The sequence below is a fragment of the Capricornis sumatraensis genome, chromosome 7 (assembly GCF_032405125.1).
Source record: "Capricornis sumatraensis isolate serow.1 chromosome 7, serow.2, whole genome shotgun sequence".
In the NCBI taxonomy this organism is placed as follows: Eukaryota; Metazoa; Chordata; class Mammalia; order Artiodactyla; family Bovidae; genus Capricornis; species Capricornis sumatraensis.
Genome location: NC_091075.1, coordinates 112,938,707 through 112,963,007, shown reverse-complemented (window position 1 = coordinate 112,963,007; position 24,301 = coordinate 112,938,707). Strand labels below are relative to the sequence as shown.

At 46.1% G+C, this 24,301-nt stretch overlaps 1 protein-coding gene across 1 annotated transcript in view; it reads right to left on the bottom strand.

The window, feature by feature from the left end:
* The window catches only part of CC2D2A (coiled-coil and C2 domain containing 2A), a 129,678-nt gene that overhangs the window by 104,392 nt on the left and 985 nt on the right, over nt 1-24,301 (bottom strand). Inside the window, exons 2-4 of the mRNA XM_068975261.1 lie at nt 17,310-17,369; nt 14,863-14,946; nt 12,118-12,241 (exon numbers count right to left, since the gene is read on the bottom strand). Coding sequence (XP_068831362.1) covers nt 12,118-12,241; nt 14,863-14,946; nt 17,310-17,348 — 247 coding nt within the window. The 5' untranslated portion in view covers nt 17,349-17,369. The remainder of the gene's footprint in view (nt 1-12,117; nt 12,242-14,862; nt 14,947-17,309; nt 17,370-24,301) is intronic.

Sequence of the window (24,301 nt, the reverse complement as noted above, 5' to 3'; positions counted from 1 at the left end):
GAGGACTCTTGCTTCCTGGGATTGGACTGGCCAGACCGCAGGGGTAGGGCTCTGGCTTGGCTAGTTAGCATTTCAGGCATGCTCCAGTCTGGGGTCTTTGCTGTCTCTATATTTCTAAACAATTTGCTAGTGTCTCTCCAACCAGAAAGTTTTTTTTTTTCCTAAGATGTTAAACATAATATTCAGAAAAAAATGTTATCGAATATAGCGTACTATTTATTTTTACTTATATAAATATTTTACTTAGTACTGTAATTCAATCCCCCCAGTACCCTGTGAGGTCATGAACTCCAGCATGGATGAACTTTTGACATTTCCTACATCAGTGGGCATCCTCTGACTAGAATCTTCTTTCCTTCTCCAGCTGCTGGGCTCCAAGGCAACTCCCAAGAGCAGCTCCTTTGGGAGGTTCTCTTTGTCTTGTACTGAACTTTATAACATTTGTTTCCTGGGTCAGTCTCTCCAGCTTTTGGTGACTTTTAAACCTAAAATAAATGATCTGTTTTTCTTTCATTTGCATCAAATTTCACTGGATTCTGAACTTTATTTGCAATCAATACTGAAAAATTGGCTCAGAAATGATGCTTTAATCAGAGAAACCAACATGAATGAATGGAAAACAGATGTCAGTAATGAAGAAATTTATGTTCATAAGAAACTACTTAGCATTTGATAGTTCCTCCCTTAAGAGATGGTGCAAGTTGGAATTGTGGCAGTAATGTGTACTTTTTCCCTAAATGTTTATTTGATTTGGAACAAGCTTCCATTCAGAGCAATGCTATCTTTATTTGGAATGTCACTGACTATGTCGTTGACTATGTATATGTTTGAATAGCAATTAGAAGCCGAAGCTTTCAGTGTGTGGGTTTATACTGCTGTTCATCAGGGAGGTGGCCCCTCTGGGCATGCGCCTGGGGCAGTGGGGGACGCCAGATCATCAAGGTTGCTTGTATCTAAGTATCTGAAGACGGTCTGGACTTGACAACACTTGGAGCCCTGTAGCCTGTAGGGATGCTACAGTATAGAGAAGGTCATAGGCTCAAGGTCAGGAGCTGGAGCAGTAGAATTGAGCAACAGGCCAGACCCATGAGAGGTTTGGGGAGTGAATCATCAAGAGGGAGTCAAAAGTTTGGACCTAGGTGAGCAAGTCCAAGCTATGGTTTTTCCAGTAGTCACGTACAGATGTGAAAGTTGGACCATAAATAAGGCTGAGCGCTGAAGAACCAACGCTTCTGAGCTGTGGTGCTGGGGAAGGCTCTTGAGAGTCCCTTGGACTGCAAGGAGATCCACCCAGTCCATCCTAAAGGAGATCAGTCCTGAATAGTCATTGGAAGGACTGATGCTGAAGCTGAAGCTTCAATACTTTGGCCACCTGAGGCAAAGAGCTGACTCATCCTGATGCTGGGAAAGATTGAGGGCAGGGGAGAAGGGGACAACAGAGGATGAGATGGTTGAATGGCATCACCAACTCAATGCACATGAGTTTGAGTAAGCTCTGGGAGATGGTGAAGGACAGGGAAGCCTGGCGTGCTGCAGTCTGTGGGGTCGCAGAGAGTCAGACACAACTGAGCGACTGAACAGCAACTTCAGAGCAGGCAGACTTGGTTGGCAGGATGTGGTGGCTGGTGCTTGTGGTCGTCGGGTGGAAAGTGAACACAGGGAAACCAGAGCAAGGCCATGAGTAAAATACAGACAGCACTGTGCTTTCCCTGGGCAACTGTAAACCATTGTCTTTAAAGACCAATCAGAGTTATGATTTGTGGGTGTAGAATGAGGCTGTAGTGTGGCAATTATTAACACAAACTCATTTAGTATCAATGCGATAATTTGTGGGAACTATATTCAATATCCTGTGATAAACCGTAATAGAAAATATGAAAAGGAATGTATACATATGTACGATTGAATCACTTTGCTGTACAGCAGAAATTAACATAACATTGTAAATCAATTACACTTCAACAATAGCAATAGCAAAACCAAAAGGAACAGATTTTCCTGACATCTGTAGACTGGAATTTCAGTTCTGGCTCTACCATCTAGCGGCTGGTTCTCTTTGAACCTGAATTTCCTAAACTATAAAACAATGCCTGATGACGGAGCTGCTCGGAGTAACGTAGTGCGTATAAAGATGGTGCCCACTCCATGATCACTCTCCCCCTCAGAAGAGGGAATTATTTGTGTTGGCTCCTTAGCATCAAGTTCTTCTTCCAGCTGGAGAAGGTGACGACGTTGCTGTCAGCCCCTCTGTGGGGCGCTTGCTGTGTATCATCTGATTTCATTGTCGTGACAGCTGCACGAAGCCAAGGCTTTTATGATCTCCATTTTATAAACGAGGCTCCTGCAGCTGAGGGAGCCTAGGTTGTTGCTCCAGGTCCGATGACTAAAAGTAGTGACAAGTAGTAGTGAGCCTGATTTCAGTGTCTCTGGTGTCAGGGAATGTTTGTGGACTTGAAATGTTTATTTCTCTTAATCTTGAGCAACATAATGGAGTTAGCGTAAGAAAAGAGAATGAGGAATCTTGATGGAAATCTCATCAGAAAGCTCGCTGCCTGGCTTAGCACAGAGTATTAAGTTCTCAGAGTTCAAGGTCATCAGGTTTATCATCTGTTTGTTTGCTTTCTGTCTCCCTCTCTCTCTCTTTGAGTTCAAGAGATTTATGATCTGTCTTTCTTTCCTTCTTCCTTTCTTTCTTTCCTCTTTTACTCTCAAAGTTCAAGCTTGCCAGATTTATCATTTGTTTATCTGTCTCTTCCCTCCATCCTTCCATTCCTCCTCTTTCCCTTTCTCTTTTTCTCTTTCTGGGGGAGAGGAGGATGCTTCAGGTAAACAAGTAAGTGTTTAAGGAAGAAAAATATAATGAAATCATATGAGCTTAAAACAGTTCCACAACTTCCTTAGCATAAACCTTTTTGGAATAGGGAAACCACTGAATCTGAGGTTTTGCCTAGAAAAAAGGTAGGTAAGTAGTGTTTATAAATCAGTCATGAGAAACAGCCTCTTGAACCTTTTATTAATCCCAGCCCAGGTTGGGGAGAGGTGCCAGAAGGACTCAATATATGAAAATCAATCAATGTAACACACCTCATTCACAGAACAAAGGCCAGAAACTGCATGATCACCTGAATGGATACAGAAAACGCATTGGACAAAATCCAACATCATTTTACGATAAAAACATTCAACAAACTCGGAACAGAGGGAAATTACTTCAACATGGTGAAGGTCATATACGAAGAGTCCACAACTAACATCCTCAGTTGTGAAAACCTGAAAGCACCTCCTCCAAGATGAGGAACAAGGCAAGGAAGCCCCCTTTCTCTACTTCTATTCAACACAGTGCTACAAATCCAGACCCGAGCATTTGGCAAGAGCCGTAGGCTGTGCCCTCCCAAACTTTGATGTTGAAAACTAATCCCCAGGGTGATGGTATTTGGAGGCAGGGCCTCTGGGAGGTGATTAGGTCATGAGAGGGTAGAGCTTTCATGACTGGGATTAGTGCCTTTATGAAAAAGACCCCAGAGAGCTCCCTTGTCCCTTCTACCATGTGAGAACACAGCAAGAAGACAGCCACATAGGAACCAAAAAGGAGACCCTCCTTACCAGACACCACATGTGCTGGTGCCTTTACCTTGGATTTCTCAGGCTTCGGAACTGTGAGAGATAAATTTCTGTTGCTGATAAGCTCCCCAGTCTAGAGTGCTAACAGAGCCAATGGACTAACATAGAATAAGTTACAAAAGGCACCCAGATTGGAGAGGAAGAAGTGAAGTTATCTCTGTGTGCACATGACACGGTCTTTTTAAAAATATTATTATTTATTTTAATTGGAGGATAATCACTTTACAATATTGTGGTGGTTTTTGCCATACATCAGCATGAATCTGCCATAGGTATACTGTGTCCTCCTGAACACTTCTCCCACCTCCCTCCCCACCCTGTCCCTCTAGGATGTCACGGAGCACTGGCTTTGAGTTCCCTGCATCATGGATCCAACTCCCACTGGCCATCTTCCTTACATGCAGTAATGTGTATGTTTCAATTCTATTCTCTCCAATCATCCCTTCCTCTCCTTCCCCCACTGTGTCCAAAAGTCTCTTTTTTACATCTGTGTCTCCTCTGCTGCTCTGCATGTAGGGTCATCCGTACTATCTTTCTAGATCCCATATATAAGCATTGAGATATGGTCTTTGTCTTTCTCTTTCAGACTTACTTCGATCTGTATAATAGGCCCTAGGTTCATCCACCTCATTAGAAGTGACTCAAGTGTGTTCCTTTTTATAGGCAAGTAATATTCCACTGTACACCTGTACCACAAATTCCCTATCCATTCATCTGCTGATGGACATCTAGGTTGCTTCCATGTTCCGGTTATTGCAAATAATAATGCAATGAACATTGGGGGAATATATATCTTTTTCAATTCTGATTTCCTCAGAGTATAAAATGATATGGTCTTTTGTAGAGAAAATCCTAAAGATTACATACACCCACACACATACACACACACAAGTATGCATGCACAAACTGTGGAAACAAATAAGCAAAGTCAGCAAAGTTGTAGCATAGAAAATTCATATGCAAAAATTAGTTGTCTTTCTATACACTAACCATGAAACATCTAAAAAAGGAAACTAAGAAAACGGTTGCATTTATAATAGCATGAAAACAATAAAACACTTAGGAATGGATTTAATCAAAGAGGGAAAACACTTGTACACTGTAAACTGTAAAACACTGGTGAGAGAAATTAAAGATACAAATAAATGGAAAGTCATCTCATATTCATAGACTGGAAAACTTAATACTATTAAAACATCAATATTACTGAAGGCAATCAATAGATTTAATGCAATCCCTATCACAATCTCAATGGCATTTCTCTCATAAAAAAATTCATGCTAAAATTCATATGGAATATTAAGGGACCTTGCAATAGCCAAACCAATGTTGAAAAAGAACAGTTGCAGGCTCAGCCTTCATGATCTGAAAACATTACAAAACTACAGCAATGAGAGCAGTATTGTACTGGAACAAAGACAGGCAAATAGAACAATAAAAATGGAATAGAGAGCTCAGGAATAAAGCCTGGCAGATATGGCCCAGTAATCTTCGACAAGGATGTGAAGATCACTCACTGGGGAAAAGACAGTATCTTCAACAAATGGTGATGGGAAACTTGCTATCCACATAGAAAAGAATGAAGTTGGCCCTTACCTTTTACAATAAACTCAAGACGGATTGAAGTCATCATTGTAAGACCTAAAATGATAAAATTTCTAGAAAAACACAGAGGAAATCTTCTGACATTGAGACTGGTAACGATTTCTTGGGTGTGACACCAAAATCACAGGCAACGGAGACGACAGCAGACAAAGGCTAAAACACTTCAAACTTCTGTGCCTTGGAGGACACAGTCAACAGAATGAGAAGACGAAGTATGGAGCGGAAGAGAATATTTACAAATCATGTATCTGATCAGGGATTATTGCCCAGGATATGCAAATAACTCTTACAACTCAACAATAATGACAAGAAAGCAAGTAATCTGATCAGAAAATGGACAAGGGATAGGCCTTTCTGCAATGATGATAACTGGTCAACATCACTACTAATCAAGTAAGTAAGTGTTAGTAGCTCAGTCATGCCCGACTCTTTGTGACCCCATGGACTGCAGCCTACCAGGCTCTTGTGTCCATGAGATTTTCCAGGCAAGGATACTGGAGTGGGTTGCCATTCCTTCTCCAGGGCATCTTCCCAACCCAAGGATCGAACTCGGGTCTCCTGCACTGCAGGCAGATTCTTTACCGACTCAGCTACACCTACTCATCAGAAAAACACAAAGTAAAACCACAGTGAGATATCATCTCACACTAATGAGGGTGGCTACTATTAAAAAACAAACAAACAAAAGGAAAACAACCAGCGTTGGTGAAGACATGGAAAAACAGGAAGCTTTGCGCATTATTGGTGGACATGTAAAATTTTGGTGTACCTAGTATGGAAAAGAGTAATGATGGTTTCCTCAAAAAATTCAAATTAGACAAGTCATATTTGTTCTTTCTCATGTTTAGTCATGTCCAAGTCTTTGTGACCCTATAGACTGTAGCCTCTATCCATGGGATTCTTCAAGTAAGAATAATGGAGAGGGTTGCCATTTCCTTCTGCAGGGGATCTTCCCGACCCAAGGGTCAAACCCATGTCTCTTGCATTGGCAGGCGGATTGTTTGCCACTGAGACACCTGGGAAGCCTAGAAATACCATAGGAACCAGGAATTTCATTTCTTGGCATATAGCCAACAAAATTAAAAGTAGGATCTTGAAGAGGTATTCGCATGTTCATATTGAAAGCAGCATTATTAGCAATAGTCAAGAGGGAGAAGCAACCCAAAAGTTCATGAAGGTTAAATGGATAAGCCAAGGGTAGTCTTGGGATACATGGAATATTATTCAGCCTTAAAAGGGATCCCTGTCACAGGCTAAAATATGAACCTTGCAGACATGATGCCAAGTGAAGTTAGCCAATCATGAAGACAAATACTATATGATTCCACTTACAGTAGGCATCTGTGTGTGTGCGTGCTCAGGTGCTTCAGTTGGGTCTGACTCTTTGTGACCCTATGGAAAGGAGTACACCAGGCTCCTCTGTCCATGGGATTCTCCAGACAAGAATGCTGGAGTGGGGTGCCATCTCCTTCTCTAGGGGATCTTCCCGACCCAGGGATCAAACCCATTTCTCTCGCATCTCCTGCACTGCAAGCAGATTCCTTACCACCGAGCCACCAGGGAAGCCCAAGAGGCATCCAAAGTCGTCAAATTCACTGAAACAGAGAGTAGAATGGTGGTTTCCAGGGTCCCGGGGAGGTAAAAGGGGAGTTGCTCTTTAACAGGGATAGCATTTCAATTTTACAAAATGAACTACTTCTGGAGATCTATTACACAACAGCGTGAATATAGGTAATTCTACTGAACAGTATCTCAAAAAATGATTGAGATGGAAAGTTTTTTTTTTTTTAATAATTAAAAATACTCTGGAAAAGACAAAGAAGGAAAAAAAAATGTGGCAAAATCTTTTACTTCTGTGTAGATTTGAATTTTCATAATGAAAAATAGGGTCCCCCAAGGGTACTATGTTTAGGATTCTTGGCAGTTGCCTTGGTGACATCAGATTTACTTTGAGAATATCCAAATTCCTTTGATAACCATACATATAAAACCTTAATAGATGAGCTGAAATGTTGTTAGTACAGGAAATAAGGTCATGTTTCCAGTTTCATTGCAGAAAAAATAAGGAAAGGGGTTGAGTAGAAAACATGCTTGCATGACAGAAATCCCTTTTGCTAAACAGTCGTGCCGTTTGCAGAGACATGGGTGGACCTAGAGACTGTCATACAGAGAGAAGCAAGTCAGAAAGAGAGAAACAAATATTGTATATTAATGCACATATGTGGAATCAGAATAATGGTGCAGATAAACCTATTTGCAAAGCAGAAACAGAGACACAAACGTAGAGAAGAATAAATGTATAGACACAAAGGGGGTGGTGGGAGGAACAGGGAGATTGGAGTTGACACACATATACTAGCGATACTATGTATAAAATAGATGGGGCTTCCCTGGTAGCTCCCTGTAAAGAATCTGCCTGCAAGGCAGGAGACGCAGGAGCCATGGGTTCAATTCCTTGGTCAGGAAGATCCCTTGGAGGAGGACATGGCAATCCACTCCAGTATTCTTGCCTGGGAAATCCCATGGACAGAGGAGTCTGGTGGACTACTGACCAAAGGGTCTCAAGGACTTAAGACGTTACTGAAGCAGCTTAGAACAGACAACTAAAGAGAGCTTACGGTATAGCACGGGCATGCATGCATGCCTAGTCTCTCAGTCGTGTCCGACTCTCTGCGACCCCATGGACTGTAGCCCGCCCGGCTCCTCTGTCCATGGAATTCTCCAGGCAAGGATACTGGAGTGGGTTGCCATGCCCTCCTCCAGGGGATAGCACAGGGAACTCTACTTAATGCTCTGAGGTCATGCGACTGGGAAGGGACATTTAAAAGAAGAGGACATATGTGCACGTATGTCTGATTCATTTTGCTGTACCGCAGAAACTAGCACAACGTGGTAAAGCAGCTATACTCCAATAGAAATTAACTTAAAACAAAAGAGACATGGTAGTTTTCAGATGCACTGTTTTCTGCACTCATTTTTGTGTTTCAGAGCTCTCGGTCTGGAGCCCTCGGTCCCCAGGACCCCCCCCCCCCCCCCCACACACACACAGATTCCTGCACGTCGTGTACAGCTTCTGATGTATGCCTGTCTCAGGCAGAGTCCCCTTGGGATCCTCATTCCTCGAACACATCTGCCTCTCACTCTGACCTGCACTGACACAGTGAATGAGACCTGATCTGCTCTCTTGACCACTGACCGACTTCCTGCTGGTCTTGACCTCTGGTTTCTGATGGATGCCTGTCCACTCGGGCTGCTCATCCACCCAGCACCCGCAGCTCACTCAAGGTTTCCTCTACATCTCGCTCACCAGTGCTGCCGAATCAGCTTCAGCCTCCAGCTCTACCCTGAGTGGCCGGCTGGTCACAACCTTTCTCAGGCAGACCCACCTTAGCATTGGATCGTCCCTTCCCTCTTCAAATCATAAATAGTGGTTTTTATTTTTTTCTTTTGGACTAATGCATAGATTGTCTACTATCTCTCTCTACTACACTACCACATTGGTGGTTAGAGGTAGAATTCTCGCCTCCCATGCAGGAGACCCGGGTTTGATTCCCGGCCAGTGCACCAGATGATGGTTGTGTTTGTCTTGGGCCTCCTTTGTGGCTCAGCTGGTAAAGAATCCGCCTGCAATGTGGGAGACCTGGGTTCAATCTGTCTGTTGGGAAGATTCCCTGGAGAAAGGAAAGGCTACCCACTCCAGTATTCTGGTCTAGAGAATTCCATGGACTGTATATTCCATGGAGTCGCAAAGAGTTGGACATGACTGAGCGACTTCCAGTTTCACTTTTCACTATACTACTAGATCTGTGCAAGGTCGTGACTGACACTCTGCGACCCCATGGACTGTAGCCCATTGGGCTCCTCTGTCCATGGAATTTTCCAGGCAAGGATACTGGAGTGGGTTGCCATTTCCTTCTCCAGGGGATCTTCCCAACCTGGGATCAAACCCACATCTCTGTGTCTCCTGCCTTGGCAGACGGGTTGTTTACCATTAGTGCCACCTGGGAAGCCCTTATTTCCCTCTGAGCCCCCTTAGTTGCTGTGTATTTATCTCTTTAGAATACTGCTGCTGACAAGCTCTCAGCTGTATCTGACTCTTTGCGACCCCATGGACTGTAGCCCCCCAGGCTCCTCTGTCCATGGGACTTTTCCAGGCAAAAATACTGGAGTGGGTTGCCATTTCAACCTCCAATTTAGAATACTAATGCATATTATTTAAACATTTAAAACAGCACACACTATTTTATGCTTGGATATCCTCTTGATTTGATCCTCACTATCAACCCCATGGTGACACGGAAGCGTTATCTCTCCCATTTTAGAAAGAAAGAAAGAATCCACATTTCACAGAGACTTTATTTCCTGGACACATTCTGACATTTTTCCCCCTTGAGCTTAAAACAAGTAATTAAATATTCTATAGCTGTGCTATGGACTGAACTGTCCCCACAACATTTATAAGTTGAAGCCCTGACCCTCAGTGTGACGGTATTTGGGGATAGGACCTCTAAGGAGGTCATACGGTGGGGCCCTAATGCAAAAGGGTTAGTGTCCTTCTAGGAGGAGACACCAGAGGGAATACACAGGAGATGGCAGCCACCTACAAGACAGGCCTCACTGGACACTGACCCTGTGGGCACCTTGATTGTGGACTTCCAGCCTTCAGAATTTGTGAGAAAATAAAAGTTAGGTTGTGTTTTTTTCTTTTTTTTGAACCATCCAGTCTATGGTATAGTATATTTGGGCAGCCTGAGCACACTAAGATAAACTGTGATCTTCAGTAACGAGCAATTCTGTGCATTTAGGAACAGAAGCAGCTGCGTGGGCTAAAGCGTGCTTCTGCTCTAGTCATTTGTACCAGTCCTATTGCGTTATTGCTCTCGGATGGGAACCGCATTTTTCTTAGAGTTGGACTTCAGATGAGCTTGCTTCCAAAAGCAATAGGTACATTACTCCCAGCTTAGCCTTTGACTGTGTGGATCACAATAAACTGTGGAAAATTCTGAGAGAGATGGGAATACCAGACCACCTGACCTGCCTCTTGAGAAATCTGTATGCAGGTCAGGAAGCAACAGTTAGAACTGGACATGGAACAACAGACTGGTTTCAAACAGGAAAAGGAGTACGTCAAGGCTGCATGTTGTCACCCTGCTTATTTAACTTACATGCAGAGAACATCATGAGAAACGCTGGACTGGAAGAAACACACGCTGGAATCAAGATTGCCGGGAGAAATATCAATAATCTCAGATATGCAGATGACACCACCTTTATGGCAGAAAGTGAAGAGGAACTAAAAAGCCTCTTGATGAAAGTGAAAGAGGAGAGTGAAAAAGTTGGCTTAAAGCTCAACATTTAGAAAACGAAGATCATGGCATCTGGTCCCATCACTTCATGGGAATTGGATGGGGAAACAGTGGAAACAGTGTCAGACTTTATTTTTGGGGCTCCAAAATCACTGCAGATGGTGACTGCAGCCATGAAATTAAAAGACGCTTACTCCTTGGAAGAAAAGTTATGAGCAACCTAGATAGCATATTCAAAAGCAGAGACATTACTTTGCCGACTAAGGTCCGTCTAGTCAAGGCTATGGTTTTTCCTGTGGTCATGTATGGATGTGAGAGTTGGACTGTAAAGAAGGCTGAGTGCTGAAGAATTGATGCTTTTGAACTGTGGTGTTGGAGAAGACTCTTGAGAGTCCCTTGGACTGCAAGGAGATCCAATCAGTCCATTCTGAAGGAGATCGGCCCTGGCTGTTCTTTGGAAGGAATGATGCTAAAGCTGAAACTCCAGTACTTTGGCCACCTCATGTGAAGAGTTGCCTCATTGGAAAAGACTCTGATGCTGGGAGGGATTGGGGGCAGGAGGAGAAGGGGACGACCGAGGATGAGATGGCTGGATGGCATCACGGACTCGATGGATGCGAGTCTGAGTGAAGTCCGGGAGTTGGTGATGGACAGGGAGGCCTGGGGTGCTGCGATTCATGGGGTCACAGAGTTGGATAGGACTGAGCGACTGAACTGAACTGAACTAGTTACAGGGAAATAGGGTAACAACTGAGTAATAACTATGTAACAGTTAAGAAGTGTAACACACTTCCTTCTCTGGTCTAGTCCATTGTTGGAAAAAAGGAACAAGGACTTCCCTGGTGGTCCAGTGGCTAAGATTCCCCAGTGCAGGGAGCCGAGTTCAATTGCTGGTCAGGGAACTAGATCCCACATGCCACAGCTAGAGATCCTGCATGCTGCAACAAAGATCTAAGATCCCATGTGTTGCAATTAAGACCCGAAGCAGCCAAATAATTAAGTGAATAGATTTTTTTTTTTAAGCAACAAGTGAGGGGTACTAATTTTCCCTACAATGAGCAGATAATGAATGATGGTCACTGGGATGAGGAAGAGTAATCCTGTGGTAAAATACAGGCCACGGTTCCTGGAGGGGAAATTGAGTGTGTATGTGTTGTGGGAGGGGTTGGGGGAGGGATACGAGAAGGGATCCTCAAAGGACAAGGTCTCCGAGAGTCTCAGAGACATCCTCAGATTTTCCAACATCTGATTCCAGTCCCATCATTGACAAGTATGCCTTGCTATCTCACCTGCCTTTGAATTTCTACCTATCTGATTATTTGCACCATTTCTATCTCGTCGAGTGCTTCCAAAATTCTGTAGCTATATAACTATGTCCTGTGGTTGTGTCCTGTCTCGCAGACAGATGCTAACCTAGAAATTTACTCTCAGAACTGGGGTGAAGTGTTGTGGAGGGTGGTGGACACGTACCAAAAAAAAAAAAAAAAAAACCAACCAGTTCCCACGACAAGTGCCCGTGTTACTCTGTGCCGATCACAGGAGGCAGCAGATAAATACTGAATGAACTGAACGCGGACACACTTACTCCGGGGGCCCCGTCGGCTCGTCATGCCCAGGAGGCGGGTGTCAGAGCCCTCTTGCACCGGCTCCTGTTGGTCGTCCACTGGGGAGTTTTCCGACACCATTTCCTCACGGCTGGCAGCCGGCAGCTGTGGGCAGAGGGGCAAGGTTGTGGCTCCCAAAGCTTCGGTTGACTCAGATCCTGTCTCGGGACGAGGTGGGTCACTTAGCAAAGGGACAGGCCTCGATCCTATTCAGATCTGGATGATCCTGGTCTCTGTCACCTGGGTCTCTGTGGCCATCACCCCTCACCCCACAGGAAGCAGTGATGATCCTTTCTCTAAGAGGCTTCTTGTTGGAGAGAGTGACCCAGGCACCCTAAAATACAGTGAGGATTTTCACTTTTTCTAGGTGCAATGTGTAGCGCTCTGTAAATATTTGGAGGAAAGGGAACTAGAAAAATCAGTGTCAGACTGCTTGATCCCAGCTCTAACTCATTTGGTGAGAGAGTAAGCTCGGTTGTGTCTGACTCTTTGCGACCCCGTGGACTGCAGCCCGCCAGCCTCCTCTTCCTCTGTCCATGGGGTTCTCCAGGCAAGAACACTGGAGTGGGTTGCCATTTCCTACTCCAGGGGGTCTTCCTGACCAGGGACTGAAATTGCTTCTGCTGCATTGATAGGTGGGTACTTTACTACTGAACCACCAGGGCAGCCCATTTGAAAGAAGCAGTCAAGATGTCCTGGGTTAATCTAAGGCAAAGACCAGCCTCTGACTCCTCCCCCAGACTCTTAGAGGAGGGTCGGCAGGTGAGCAGAAGGAGCAATGGAGGCCACAGGTGAGTGACGGCCTCTGGACCAGCCAAAGGCTGGGCTCTGAACCCCGATGTACAACGGGACCCTAGGTGACTTAGTGAACTGCCTACCTTCCTTCCTCACTGTAAACGAAGGGAAATAAAAAGCCCATTCACTGAGATGCTGCTACCTATCAGGCACTTGGTAAACCACAGACATTCTGACTTAAATAAATGTCCTGGGGTAGACCTGAGACACCTGATATATATTAAAAAAATCCCCTAGTGATTCTGAAGTGCCACTGGGGTTAGTAACCATCCCCCAGATTTCTCACAAAGCCTGGAAGACTGCACGTGGTCTGTGATCAGGGCTCCTGTGCAGTGGAGGAATGAGACATGTCTCTGGAAAGCGCACACCTTCTCTCCATCCCCATGCCTTCCTCCGGCTCAGTAGCTGCACACCCACCCTGTTCACCCCTGCTCACTGTGCCTGTGGCCTTGAACTGGGGACTTGAGCTCTTTGCTTCTGCACTTGCTCATCTGCTGCCTCCTTGGGGCTCCCTGGCCCCCGGCTGGCCCTGCAGGAAGGGTTAAAGCTTCCTGAGTGGCCAGGGACCAGCCCTCTGGCCGGGTACCACTTCCCTCTCCCCAATACCTCCACCGGCCCGCTCCATCCACCAGCAGAGAAGGAGGCGCCGTGGCCCAGTTTATTCCAGTGGGATGGTGCTGGGTGAGGCGGGGAGCTGAAAAGGGGGTCGCCCTCCAGACTTCAGCTCTCCCGCTGCCCTCCCCACCTCCCTGGCCCCCCTTCCAGGCAGCCCCGTCACGTGACTGCTGGTTCAAAATGGCGTTCCCTCCTCCTCCCTCCTCCCTTGCTGGCATCTGGATTTTCCCGAGCAAACCACCCCTCCATGAGATCTTTCCTGCCTCCCTCCACAGGGGACGACTCCTTGGCAAGGGCATCTATTTACCTTGAGAAGGTGGACCTTACTCCAGGATGCTCCAACCCAGGGAGGGCAGCTTCTGAGGGAGAGCAGGGCCAGGGGCGGGACCACCAGCCAGCATTCCACCCGGGAGAAGGGGGTTGGCCTCTGGTTTAGACAGAGGCGGAATTTGGGCTTGGAGTTGGAGAAAGTGGGAGTTCCCAGGATTTGCTATCCTGCACTGCCATCTACTGCACATCTTAGTTTATGGCCTTTGATGATGTCGACTTAAAATTTAAAAAAAAGATGCACAATATGGGAGCTGTGAGTTAAGTTTTATTTGGGCCAAAATGAGGACTGCAGCTTGGGAGACAGCACCTCTGATAGCTCTGAGAAGCTGCTCCAAAGAGGGAGGGGAAAAGACGGTATATTAGTGGTTTTGGTAAAGGGTGGGTACAGGCAATCGAGCATGTATTTTTTTTGTAGAAAGTTTCTGCTGGTCTCATGAAGCTAGTCACGAGAAACAGTCGTCACCATGAAGGAGTTGAGTGTTCTTCTAGATACGAGGAGATATAAGAAGTGGGCCCGTAAAATCAGCTCCTGAGATCATCTATCTAAAGACCGATCCTGCCCATTTCCCAGAGCGCAGAGCGCCTCATGTCTGCTCTCCACCCTGAGCTCCTCTAGGGGATGTTGGAGGTCAGTGGCTTCAGCAGCACGTGCTTTAATCCTGGAAGAGGCAGATGGCAAGCAGCCATGGCAAGTGCTGATTTGTGGTTGACAACGACAGTACTGAAGGGTGTCTTTCCTGCATTTCTAAACTTCTCTCCAGGGACGGGAGAAACCTTAGGGGAAGGGTGCTCCAAACACTGCTTCATGGTGAGGGTCATCCATGAGGCCCACACGGGGTCCTTCACCTGGACCACCCACCAGCATCCCTGTCTCCTCCAGAGAATCCCAAGTGCTGGTACCCGCGGGAGGCCACGCGGCCCCTCTGGATGCGGTGGGCTCTTAACCGGCAGCCCAGTAGGCAGACGCGGGCTTGTGCCATCCCTACCTGCTTCTTTCTCTTTTGTCTTGGAACCTTCGAGGGCTTCTTCTGTCTTTCCTCTTCGGCATCCTCACCGTCGTCAATGTACTCCTTTGTGAAAATGCAAATGGAAGTGTGGTCACTTGGTGTGTATGTGTAAATCGGGAAAAAATGGTAAGAAAGGAAGAGGGGTGGGATTCTTAGGTGTTCTAATGACCACCTTGGCCTGGACCCTACACCCGCTAATGCTGAACGTGGGTGAAGGGGCAGTTGACAGAGCTACACAGCCACCATCTGCTTTGCTCCAAAGAGACACATTCTTGAAAAGTTGTATCCAAATGGAAAGATGGTCAATGAGATGGTGTTGGAGATTCCATGGCTCCAGGTGCCCATTCAGGCCTGGGGCATTAACTGGGTGCTTCCTGTGTTCCAGGGGGCTTTGCTTGTGGCTCAGATGGTAAAAGAATCCACCTGCAATGTGGCAGACCTGGGTTTGATCCCTGGGTTGGGAAGATGCCCTTGAAAAGGGAAAAGCCACCCACTCCTGTATTCTGGCCTGGAGAATTCCATGGACTGTATAGTCCACGGGGTCGCAAAGAGTCAGACACGACTGAGTGACTTTTTACTTTCACTGTGTTCCAGGCCTTGTGGGCACAAGAGGTGCCTGGTGACTTCCTTCAAAAGTCATAATGTCATGAAGGCCACCAGCAAGTGGATCTGCCAGAACCGATGTTCTGACCCAGATGGAGGCCCCTAGCCCAAGAAGACAGAATCACCCTAAGGGTTTCCAGGGTTGGGCTTCTCTACTCCCAGTCTTACAGGCAGGTAGAGGTTAATGAAGATATGTGTGAAATCACCATGGATGTTTGGACTTAATGGAAATTTTTGCAGGTCTTTTTGAAAAGGGAGAAACCCTGCAACAGTGCCAATCTGGTTTCTCTTTCCACATGATGCTTTCTAAATTTGTAGTCAAAAGTTTTAAAAACTGAAGCTTCTCTAGTTTCCAGCTTTAAAGTTTTCCAGGCCGGCTTTTTCAAACCAGAGCACAAGCTGGGTGTAAAACAGGTTGCAAATGAATCTAGAACCTCTCCTGCGATACCAGATTTATTTGACATTTTTTTCCTGAAATTGGGAAATTTCGGTACTTCTACTGGAATTTGGAACACAAAACATGGATTTGAATCATGTAAGGTTTCAAAGAAATGGCATGCAGTTTGCTGAGCTGGGCTCTAACCACACATCAGTGTGCTTGGCCTCAGGTTAGAGGAGACCTGAGCCTTAATTGCAGAGGGAACTGAGGTCCCAGCCAGTGAAAGGGCATGGCCTTTGTCTCCAGGACCTGATCCAACTGCCGTCCGCTGGGCGGAAGCCCCACTGTCTTTTAAGCCTTCTTCTTCAGGGCCTACCAGGAATTAACCAACTTGGATTATAAGACATTAATGTTGAGTGTGCAACTGTGGCTCTTAATTCAAGTCAAAGTTCTTATTGACTTAGAACAGACTTGTGAGAAATCTTCATAATTTTTTCTTTTTTTTTTTGGCTTTCCAGTCAAGTTTTGATCCTCCATCAGTGGAAAGCTTTGTAGTAGGCCCTCAAATTAGACTGAATGTGAATTCCTAGAGGACTCGGGGTTCCATTCAGTGTTGTAGCTGCAGGGACCAGAGGCCCAATCCATCTTTGTTGCATGAATGAATGAACACAGGTAGATGGAGGTAAGTTGTTAGTACTTATCTTGCTTAAAGTGAGTCTTCCTGGTCTGATCTGGATTCCTTCAGGCTTGTGAAGTACCTATTGAAAACAGCATGTTGTCCCACTTCTGCCTCTGTGGTCTGAAGTCACTGAGCTCTGGAGCCAAGAGAGAAGCAGAGACTGAGAGGAGTACTTTCTTTTCTGTTTGGTGGTCTATAATCTCCAAACTGGAGCTGGCCTTCCTCCTCTGCTCCACACGGTGCTTAATGATGTTTTGCACAAAAAGAGTTAGAAATTGCAGGACTCTGTGGGGATTTTATTAGCGGTCATAATCTATAACTGCTACCCTCATGTTGAGTTTCGTTAGAGACCAGGTGCTTCAGCAGAACTGGGCCCTGTCGTAGGTGGTAACTCAGAACCGCTGTCTGTTGGAATTCATGAGATGATGACAAAGCATGCTCAGTCAAGTCCGGCTCTTAGCGACCTCATGGACTGCAGCCTGCCAGGCTCCTCTGTCCATGGGCCTCTCCAGGCAGGAACACTGGAGTGGGTTGCCATGCCCTCCTCCAGGGGATCTTCCTGACCCAGGGACCAAACCCGCATCTTCTGTGTCCGTTGCATTGCGAGTGGATTTGTTACCTCTGAGGCATGTGGAAGCCCCACACTTGTAGCACGTGTGCAATAAGTGCTTGTTGCTGGCCTAACTTCCGTTCACCAACACGTGTGACACACATGTGCACACACACACTCACATGTCCGTCAGGTGCATCTAAGCCACCACTCACCTCTGTAATTATTTTCACTTTTTCTTCCTTGGACTTCATTTTCTCGGCGGTGGCTCCTCCCTGACAGGCAAAGAACAAAGAAGAAGTCAGGCCCTTTGAACTCAGCCAAACATCTTTCTTCTTACTATTGACAACTCTAAAGCTAAGCTTGATGGCTAGGAAAGTGTTTGAGCTGAGTCCAGCCCCAAGGAATACATTCTTAGGCCCCCAGGCCTGATGGACACGAACCCTAGAGGAGAAGGAAGGAGGCTGGACCCCCCGTCCCCATGAGCTTGGCAAGGAACCTGGCTTTCCTGTGCAGGAGGTGGGACTCAGGAGAGGGTTCTGCCCTTGGTGTCTCATGACCCTGGTGGAAATCTAGCTCTGGAAGGATTATTTCATAGCCTCTCCTCTCCCTTCCCTGGGGGATCAGATGGTAAAGAATCTGCCTGCAAGGCAGGAGACCTGGGTTCCATCCCTGGGTTGGGAAGATCCCTTCGTGAAGGGAACGGCTACTGACTCCAGTATTCTTGCCTGGAGAATCCCACGGACACAGAAGCTTGGCAGGCTACAGTCCATGGGGTCGCAAGGAGTCAGACATGCCTGAGTGACTTTCACTTTCCTCTCCCTTTAAATGCCCACCGTCCTGTCCCTCCTCACTCTCTGCTCTTGGCCTTGGTTCTCATTTCAAGGGCAGAGAGGCCCCCTCCCCTCTGCTGTCCCACCCCACTGAGTCATGGCATCCCCTCTGCTTCCACTAGCTCCTGTGGTCTGTCCTGCTCCCATCTGGGCTAAGGTCTCTGCCTGGGTCCTGCTTCTGCCCTCTCCTCGTCCAGGACCTTGATTCAGACTGTCTCCCCCCTTTCACCTGCATAATCCATTCTTCCTGCTTTTTGGGTTCATTCCTATCTGTGTACAAAGGCTGTTTCCTTAAAAAAATCTCTCTCTGGGTTTCATGTCTCTTTCTACCCATCACTCAATTGTTCAGCTCTCTACAAGGAACTCCTCAGACCCTCTATTTCCAAATCAGTGTTCTGAGCCCAACACTTCCTGACGGTGCTCTTGCCAGCATCTCTGAGTGTTGCAGAAACAAGTCCTCGAGAAACCAAGCACCACACTCAGAGAGTTGGAGAACTCAGGTTTATTATGCCGGAGGGCCCAGAGGAGTTAACACTCCAAGCTCTGAGCCCTGAACAAAGGGGTTACAGAGCTTTTATAGACAGACTACAGTGGGCAACACCAGCTGTTAATAGGCTGGTTTAAACTAAGAGATTTCACGTGCACGTGGGAACAGCAGTCAAGACGGGGAGAGGGGTGCCTGACCCTTACACTTGATGAAATAGGTTTGCAGGGGCCAGGAAGTTGCAAAGAGCAGGACAAGAGTGAGTGAGATAAGCTCCAGTTCCTAGTGCTGTGAGTCCCCACTTTCTGAGACTACGTGACCTACGTGATCTAGACTTTGCAAGGAGCGAGCTGAGTTACAGAGGCAGAAGGAGAAGGAGGTTATGTAAAATTTTAGCTTTTCCTCTTCATGAGGACCTCCGCGTCGCCATGTCTCATGTTCAGTCCTCAACCCTCAGCTTAGTTGCCCCATCAGAGGCGGTGAGTAAGGAAAGTGACCCGTTGCCTTCTTTTTCTTGCAAGACCTTCTTTTCTTGGCTTCTTAGGCACACTCTTTCCCAGTTTTTCTCCTGCCCATTGCTTCTCCTGCTCAAACTGCTGGTCTGGTGAGCACCACACTTGACACTGTCTGGGGAAGAGCCTCCCTCAACTCACTCCCTTAGTGAGCTTGTCTCACCTCTCGACTTTAACTACTGTCTGCCTACTGACACTCCCCACATTTAGACCAAGGTCCACACACCTCCCCAGAACTCCAGACTCAAGTGTGCACACGCTCCATAGACACCTTCCTCTGTGTGAGTGCTCAGTCACTGACTCATGTCCAACTCTTTGTGACCCCGCCAGGGTCCTCTGTTCCTGAAATGTTCCAGGCAAGAATACTGGATTGGGTTGCCATTTCCCTCTCTAGGAGATCTTCCTGGGCCAAGGATCAAACCCGCGTCTCTTGCATTGGCAGACGGATTCTTTACCACTCTACTACCTGAGAAGATGGTCTCTTGGCTTAACATGCCCCAAACAAGCTCCTTGTCATCACCCTGAATCTGCATATCCTGCAGCCTTCCTTGCTATGATGCATAGTTCAGTTCAATCGCTCAGTTGTGTCCGAATCTTTGTGACCCCATGGACTGCAACACACCAGGCCTCCCTGTCCATCACCAACTCCCTGAGTTTACCCAAATTCATGTCCATTGAGTCAGTGATGCCATCCAACCGTCTCATCCTCTGTTGTCCCCTTCTCCTGCGTTCAATCTTTCCCAGCATCAGGGTCTTTTCAAATGAGTCAACTCTTCGCATGAGGTGGCCAAAGTATTGGAGTTTCAGCTTCAGCATCAGTCCTTCCAATGAACATTCAGGACTGGTTTCCTTTAGGATGGATTGGTTGGATCTCCTTGCAGTCCAAGGGACTCTCAAGAGTCTTTTCCAACACAACAGTTCAAAAACATCAATTCTTCGGCACTCAGCTTTCTTTATAGTTCAACTCTCACATCCATTCATGACCACTGGAAAAACCATAGCCTTGACTAGATGGACCTTTGTTGACGAAGTAACGTCTCTGCTTTTTAATATGCTGTCTACGTTGGTCATAACTTTTCTTCCAAGGAGTAAGCGTCTTTTTATTTCATGGCTGCAACCACCATCTACAGTGATTTTGGAGCCCGCAAAAATAAAATCTGCCACTGTTTCCACTGTTTCTTCATCTATTAGCCATGAAGTGACAGGACCAGTTGCCATGATCTTGGTTTTCTGAATGTTGAGCTTTAAGCCAACTTTTTCACTCTCCTCTTTCACTTTCATCAAGAGGCTCTTTAATTCTTCACTTTCTGCCATAAGGGTGGTGTCATCTACATGCTATAATGCACAGAACTCCATCTTTTCCCCTACCAGGCCAGAAACTTTGTGACTCTCACACAACACATCACGTCCAATCCATCAGAAACCTTACCTGCTTCACCTTCATATTATATTGAGAATCCAGCCAGCTCTAAACACCTCACTGTTGCCACCCTGGTCTGGCACGGTTGTTTCTCAGGGCCTTGTTGTAAGAGTCTCCTGACTTCAGCTTCCCTTGTGGCTCAGCTGGTAAAGAATCTGCCTGCAATGTGGGAGACCTGGGTTTGATCCCTGGGCTGGGCAGATGCCCTGGAGAAGGGAAAGGCTACCCACTCCAGTATTCTTGCCTGGAGAATTCCATGGACTATGATCCATGGGGTTGCAAAGAGTCGGACACGACTGAGCGACCTTCTCCTGACTTCTCTGCTTCCAGCCTCACTTACCTCCAATCCATTCTCTGTATTGAAGTCAAAGTGAATTGTTTAGTGTGTAAGTGAGGTCATGTCATTCCTTTGCTCAAAATTCTCCAGTGACCTGCCTCTCTTAACAGAGTTAAGCTCAAAATCCTTCAATGGCCTACAAGGCCTTGTAAGATCTGCACTTGAAACTTCTTGGCTCTGAGCCTTTGCACTGGCTCTGTTTAGAACTCACTTTCCCAAGCATTTTCAGACTCTTTCTCTCTTTCATTTTCCTCAAGGCTCTGCTCACATTTCATTTTATCAGAGACATCCTCCCTGAATGCTTACAATAACCACCCCCTCCCCCACCCCCTTGAAGCTCCCCAACCACCATATAGAGATTTCTTTTTCCATGGTATTTATCACCAGTTGACATATATATTTATTTGTTACCATCTGTCCTTTCTCATTAGAACACAAGTTACAGGAGGGCAGGAATCTTTGCTCATTGTTTAGGCCCAGAGCCTAGGACTATTGTGCTCAGTAGACATGATAAATGTCTGTTGAATGAATGGCTAAATCATTCTTTGCTGGCCATGCCTTCCTTGACCACATTCTGAGCCCTTCGGTGCGTCATTGTCATCCTTGAGCTGCTGAGAAGATTAAAGGAGAGAGCACAGGAGAAATGGCAGGGCTGACATATTATAAGCCCTTCTTAATAACTGTGTAATTGGAATCTTAACTGGACTTGGTCACGTAAGCAGCTCATCTGAAGCACTCAAGCTTTCTTTGACTCTAACGAGGAGTTAGAATGTTCAAAGGAAATAAAACATCTGAAATTCTATTGTCTCCTGTCCAGACCTTCTCACAGGCTACAAAAAATGGACGAAGGGAAATGCCACGAGCAGCTAAGAAAAATAAAAGGGTAAGGAGGTAATCTGGGGAGAACCAGAGGGCAGACAGTCAATATAAAACGCTACAGAACATGGGAACTCTCTGAAGCGCAACTCTGGTAATTATGAAGTGGGAAAAAGAGAACTGCAATATTTTAGTGGCTAAAAAAAGATCCTCCATAAATTGAACATGTTGCATATGAAAGAAATAGAAGCAGAACATGAAAAATGTGATGGGGTTGATTTTTTTTTTCCTTCTCGTGTATTCCTGATCATTACCTTTGAATGAGTTTCCAAGGAAATCAAATGACATCAAAATTTATCTTGTTATGAACACTGTTGCTGAGAAAACAAATCAATACTCCCTAATGTTAATATGCAGCTTGTCATCATCATGCGTATTGAGTGTGTGTCATTAATAATATTTTCCTCCTGCAACATCAAAACGAGAGCTGTGGTTCAGTGTAGCCTTATTTGTGCTCTCTCTAGAGGGACCTCACCACTAGGGCTCACAGGAACACTTCCAGCCAGCAGTAAAGTCCTCTGTGCACAGGAGGCAATGAGGGATGCTCTGAGGTTAAGCTCGGACAGGCTCCACGATTTGCCATTATGATTATCAAACATGTGTTCAGACGCTGCAGCCCTCCTCCATGGCCCCCTGCCTCTCTGTTTCAACGCTCACCCTTGTTTTGCGATGTCAGCAACTGTCTCTCTTAGCCCAGCATTCTGGAAATATTTACAACTGAAAGCACAGAGCACTTCCCCGTTGTGAAAGGACTTTGGCTACTTTAGGTCACTGATTTATTTAGTTTAACTCAATGCGGGAAACCAAAGACATTTTCCAAGAAACGTACTGACACCTTCACCCAAACAATTGGACCTTCTCTGAGGGCCATCAAGTGATCAGAGTCCTACCCAGAGTGTCTTGTGGTAGATTCTATAGGACGCAGGGGAAAAGGGTGGCGTTGTATGCGAGGCATTTCAACCTTGGCCGCTTAAAAGATAACATAATAGGTTCGGTCTTCTAATATCTCCATGAAAAAAAGAAAGAAAGAAAGATAATATAATATATGCACCCTGCTCTAGAACACTGAAGACATGGTTTTATAGAAAGAGTGAGGACTTTGTAAACAATTGTATGGACCTGGGTTCAAATTCCAGCTCTATTTCTCAGTTATGTGATATGATAAATAGAGCTGCTTTTGTGATTTGAGAGCAATACCTCAGCCCTCTGAGATACATTTCTGTATCTTTAAATTTGTGATTATAATTCCTACCTCGATAAGTGGTTGTTTTATTAGGGTTAAATGATAGAATCTCCATGGCCCAGGGCTTCCCTGATAGCTCGGTTGGTAAAGAAGCTGCCTGCAATGAAGGAGACCTTGGTTTAGTTCCTGGGTCAGAAAGATCCTCTGGAGAAGGGAAAGGCTACCCACTCCAGGATTCTTGGGCTTCCCTTGTGACTCAGCTGGTAAAGAATCTGTCTGCAATGTGGGAGACCTGGGTTTGATCCCTGGGTTGGGAAGATCCCCTGGAGAAGGGAAAGGCTACCCATCCCAGTATTCTGGCCTGGAGAATTCCATGGACTGTATAGTCTGTGGGGTTGCAAAGTGTTGGACATGACTGAGCAACTTTCACTTTCTTTCAAATGATAGACTATATGTAGTAAATTGCCCATCATGGACCAGGCTCTCAATATTGAAAAGTGTTATTTTTAAGAAAAGGTGATCCTAGAGGGGGGAAAGTAGAAGAAAGTTATAGGGAGGGTAAAAAAAAGGGGGGGGGGAATGGAATCATAAGAAAGACCTTGCTGCTGCTGCTGCTAAGTCACTTCAGTCATGTCCAACTCTGTGAGACCCCATAGACGGCAGCCCACCAGGCTCCCCCATCCCTGGGATTCTCCAGGCAAGAACACTGGAGTGGGTTGCCATTTCCTTCAATGCATGAAAGTGAAAAGTGAAAGTGAAGTTGCTCAGTCGTGTCCGACTCTTAACGACCCCATGGAGTGCAGCCCACCAGGCTCCTCCGTCCATGGGATTTTCCAGGCAAGAGTCCTGGAGTGGGTTGCCATTGCCTTCTCCGCAGAAAGACCTTAGGTGACATCAAATCTCCCACAAACACCTTCAGTTCTCAACTTTGAGTCACTGGACCGAATAACGCTTCTTGCCCATACCTCAGCTGGGCCCAGGGCAGTTTCCTTTCTGTTTCCTTTTAGGGTGTTTCTGAAACCTTCCTCTGTCTTCAAGCCCATGAGCCTTTTCTACCCATGGACAGCACTAAGCTTTCTCTGTCTTATCTTGTTAAAGCCTGGACCTCTGGGCAGGTCCAAACACACCCTGTTTGATTTCTTTACCTAATTCTCCAAGTCCTTTCAGTCACTGTTTCCTAGAGCAAAAGGTGAGGGGCAAGCAGCTTTATAGAATCATTTTATCTTCAAAGAGCACCTATAAACACCGCATCTGAGCTGTGGGATGTGATATACGCCCAGTGCATTCACTGGATGAGCCAAGTGCTCCCAGGCCCTCCGTGGGGGTCATCCCTCTGTGCTTTGAGCACTCAAAGTGAAGTCGCTCAGTCGTATCCAACCCTTTGTCGGTCCCATGAACTGTAGTCTACCAGTAGTCTACCAGGCTCCTCTGTCCATGGGATTTTCCAGGCAAGAGTACTGGAGTGTGTTGCCATTTCTTTCTCCAGGGGATCTTCCTGACCCAGGGATCGAACCTAGGTCTTCTGCGTTGCAGGTAGACGCTTTCCCCTCTGAGCCACCAGG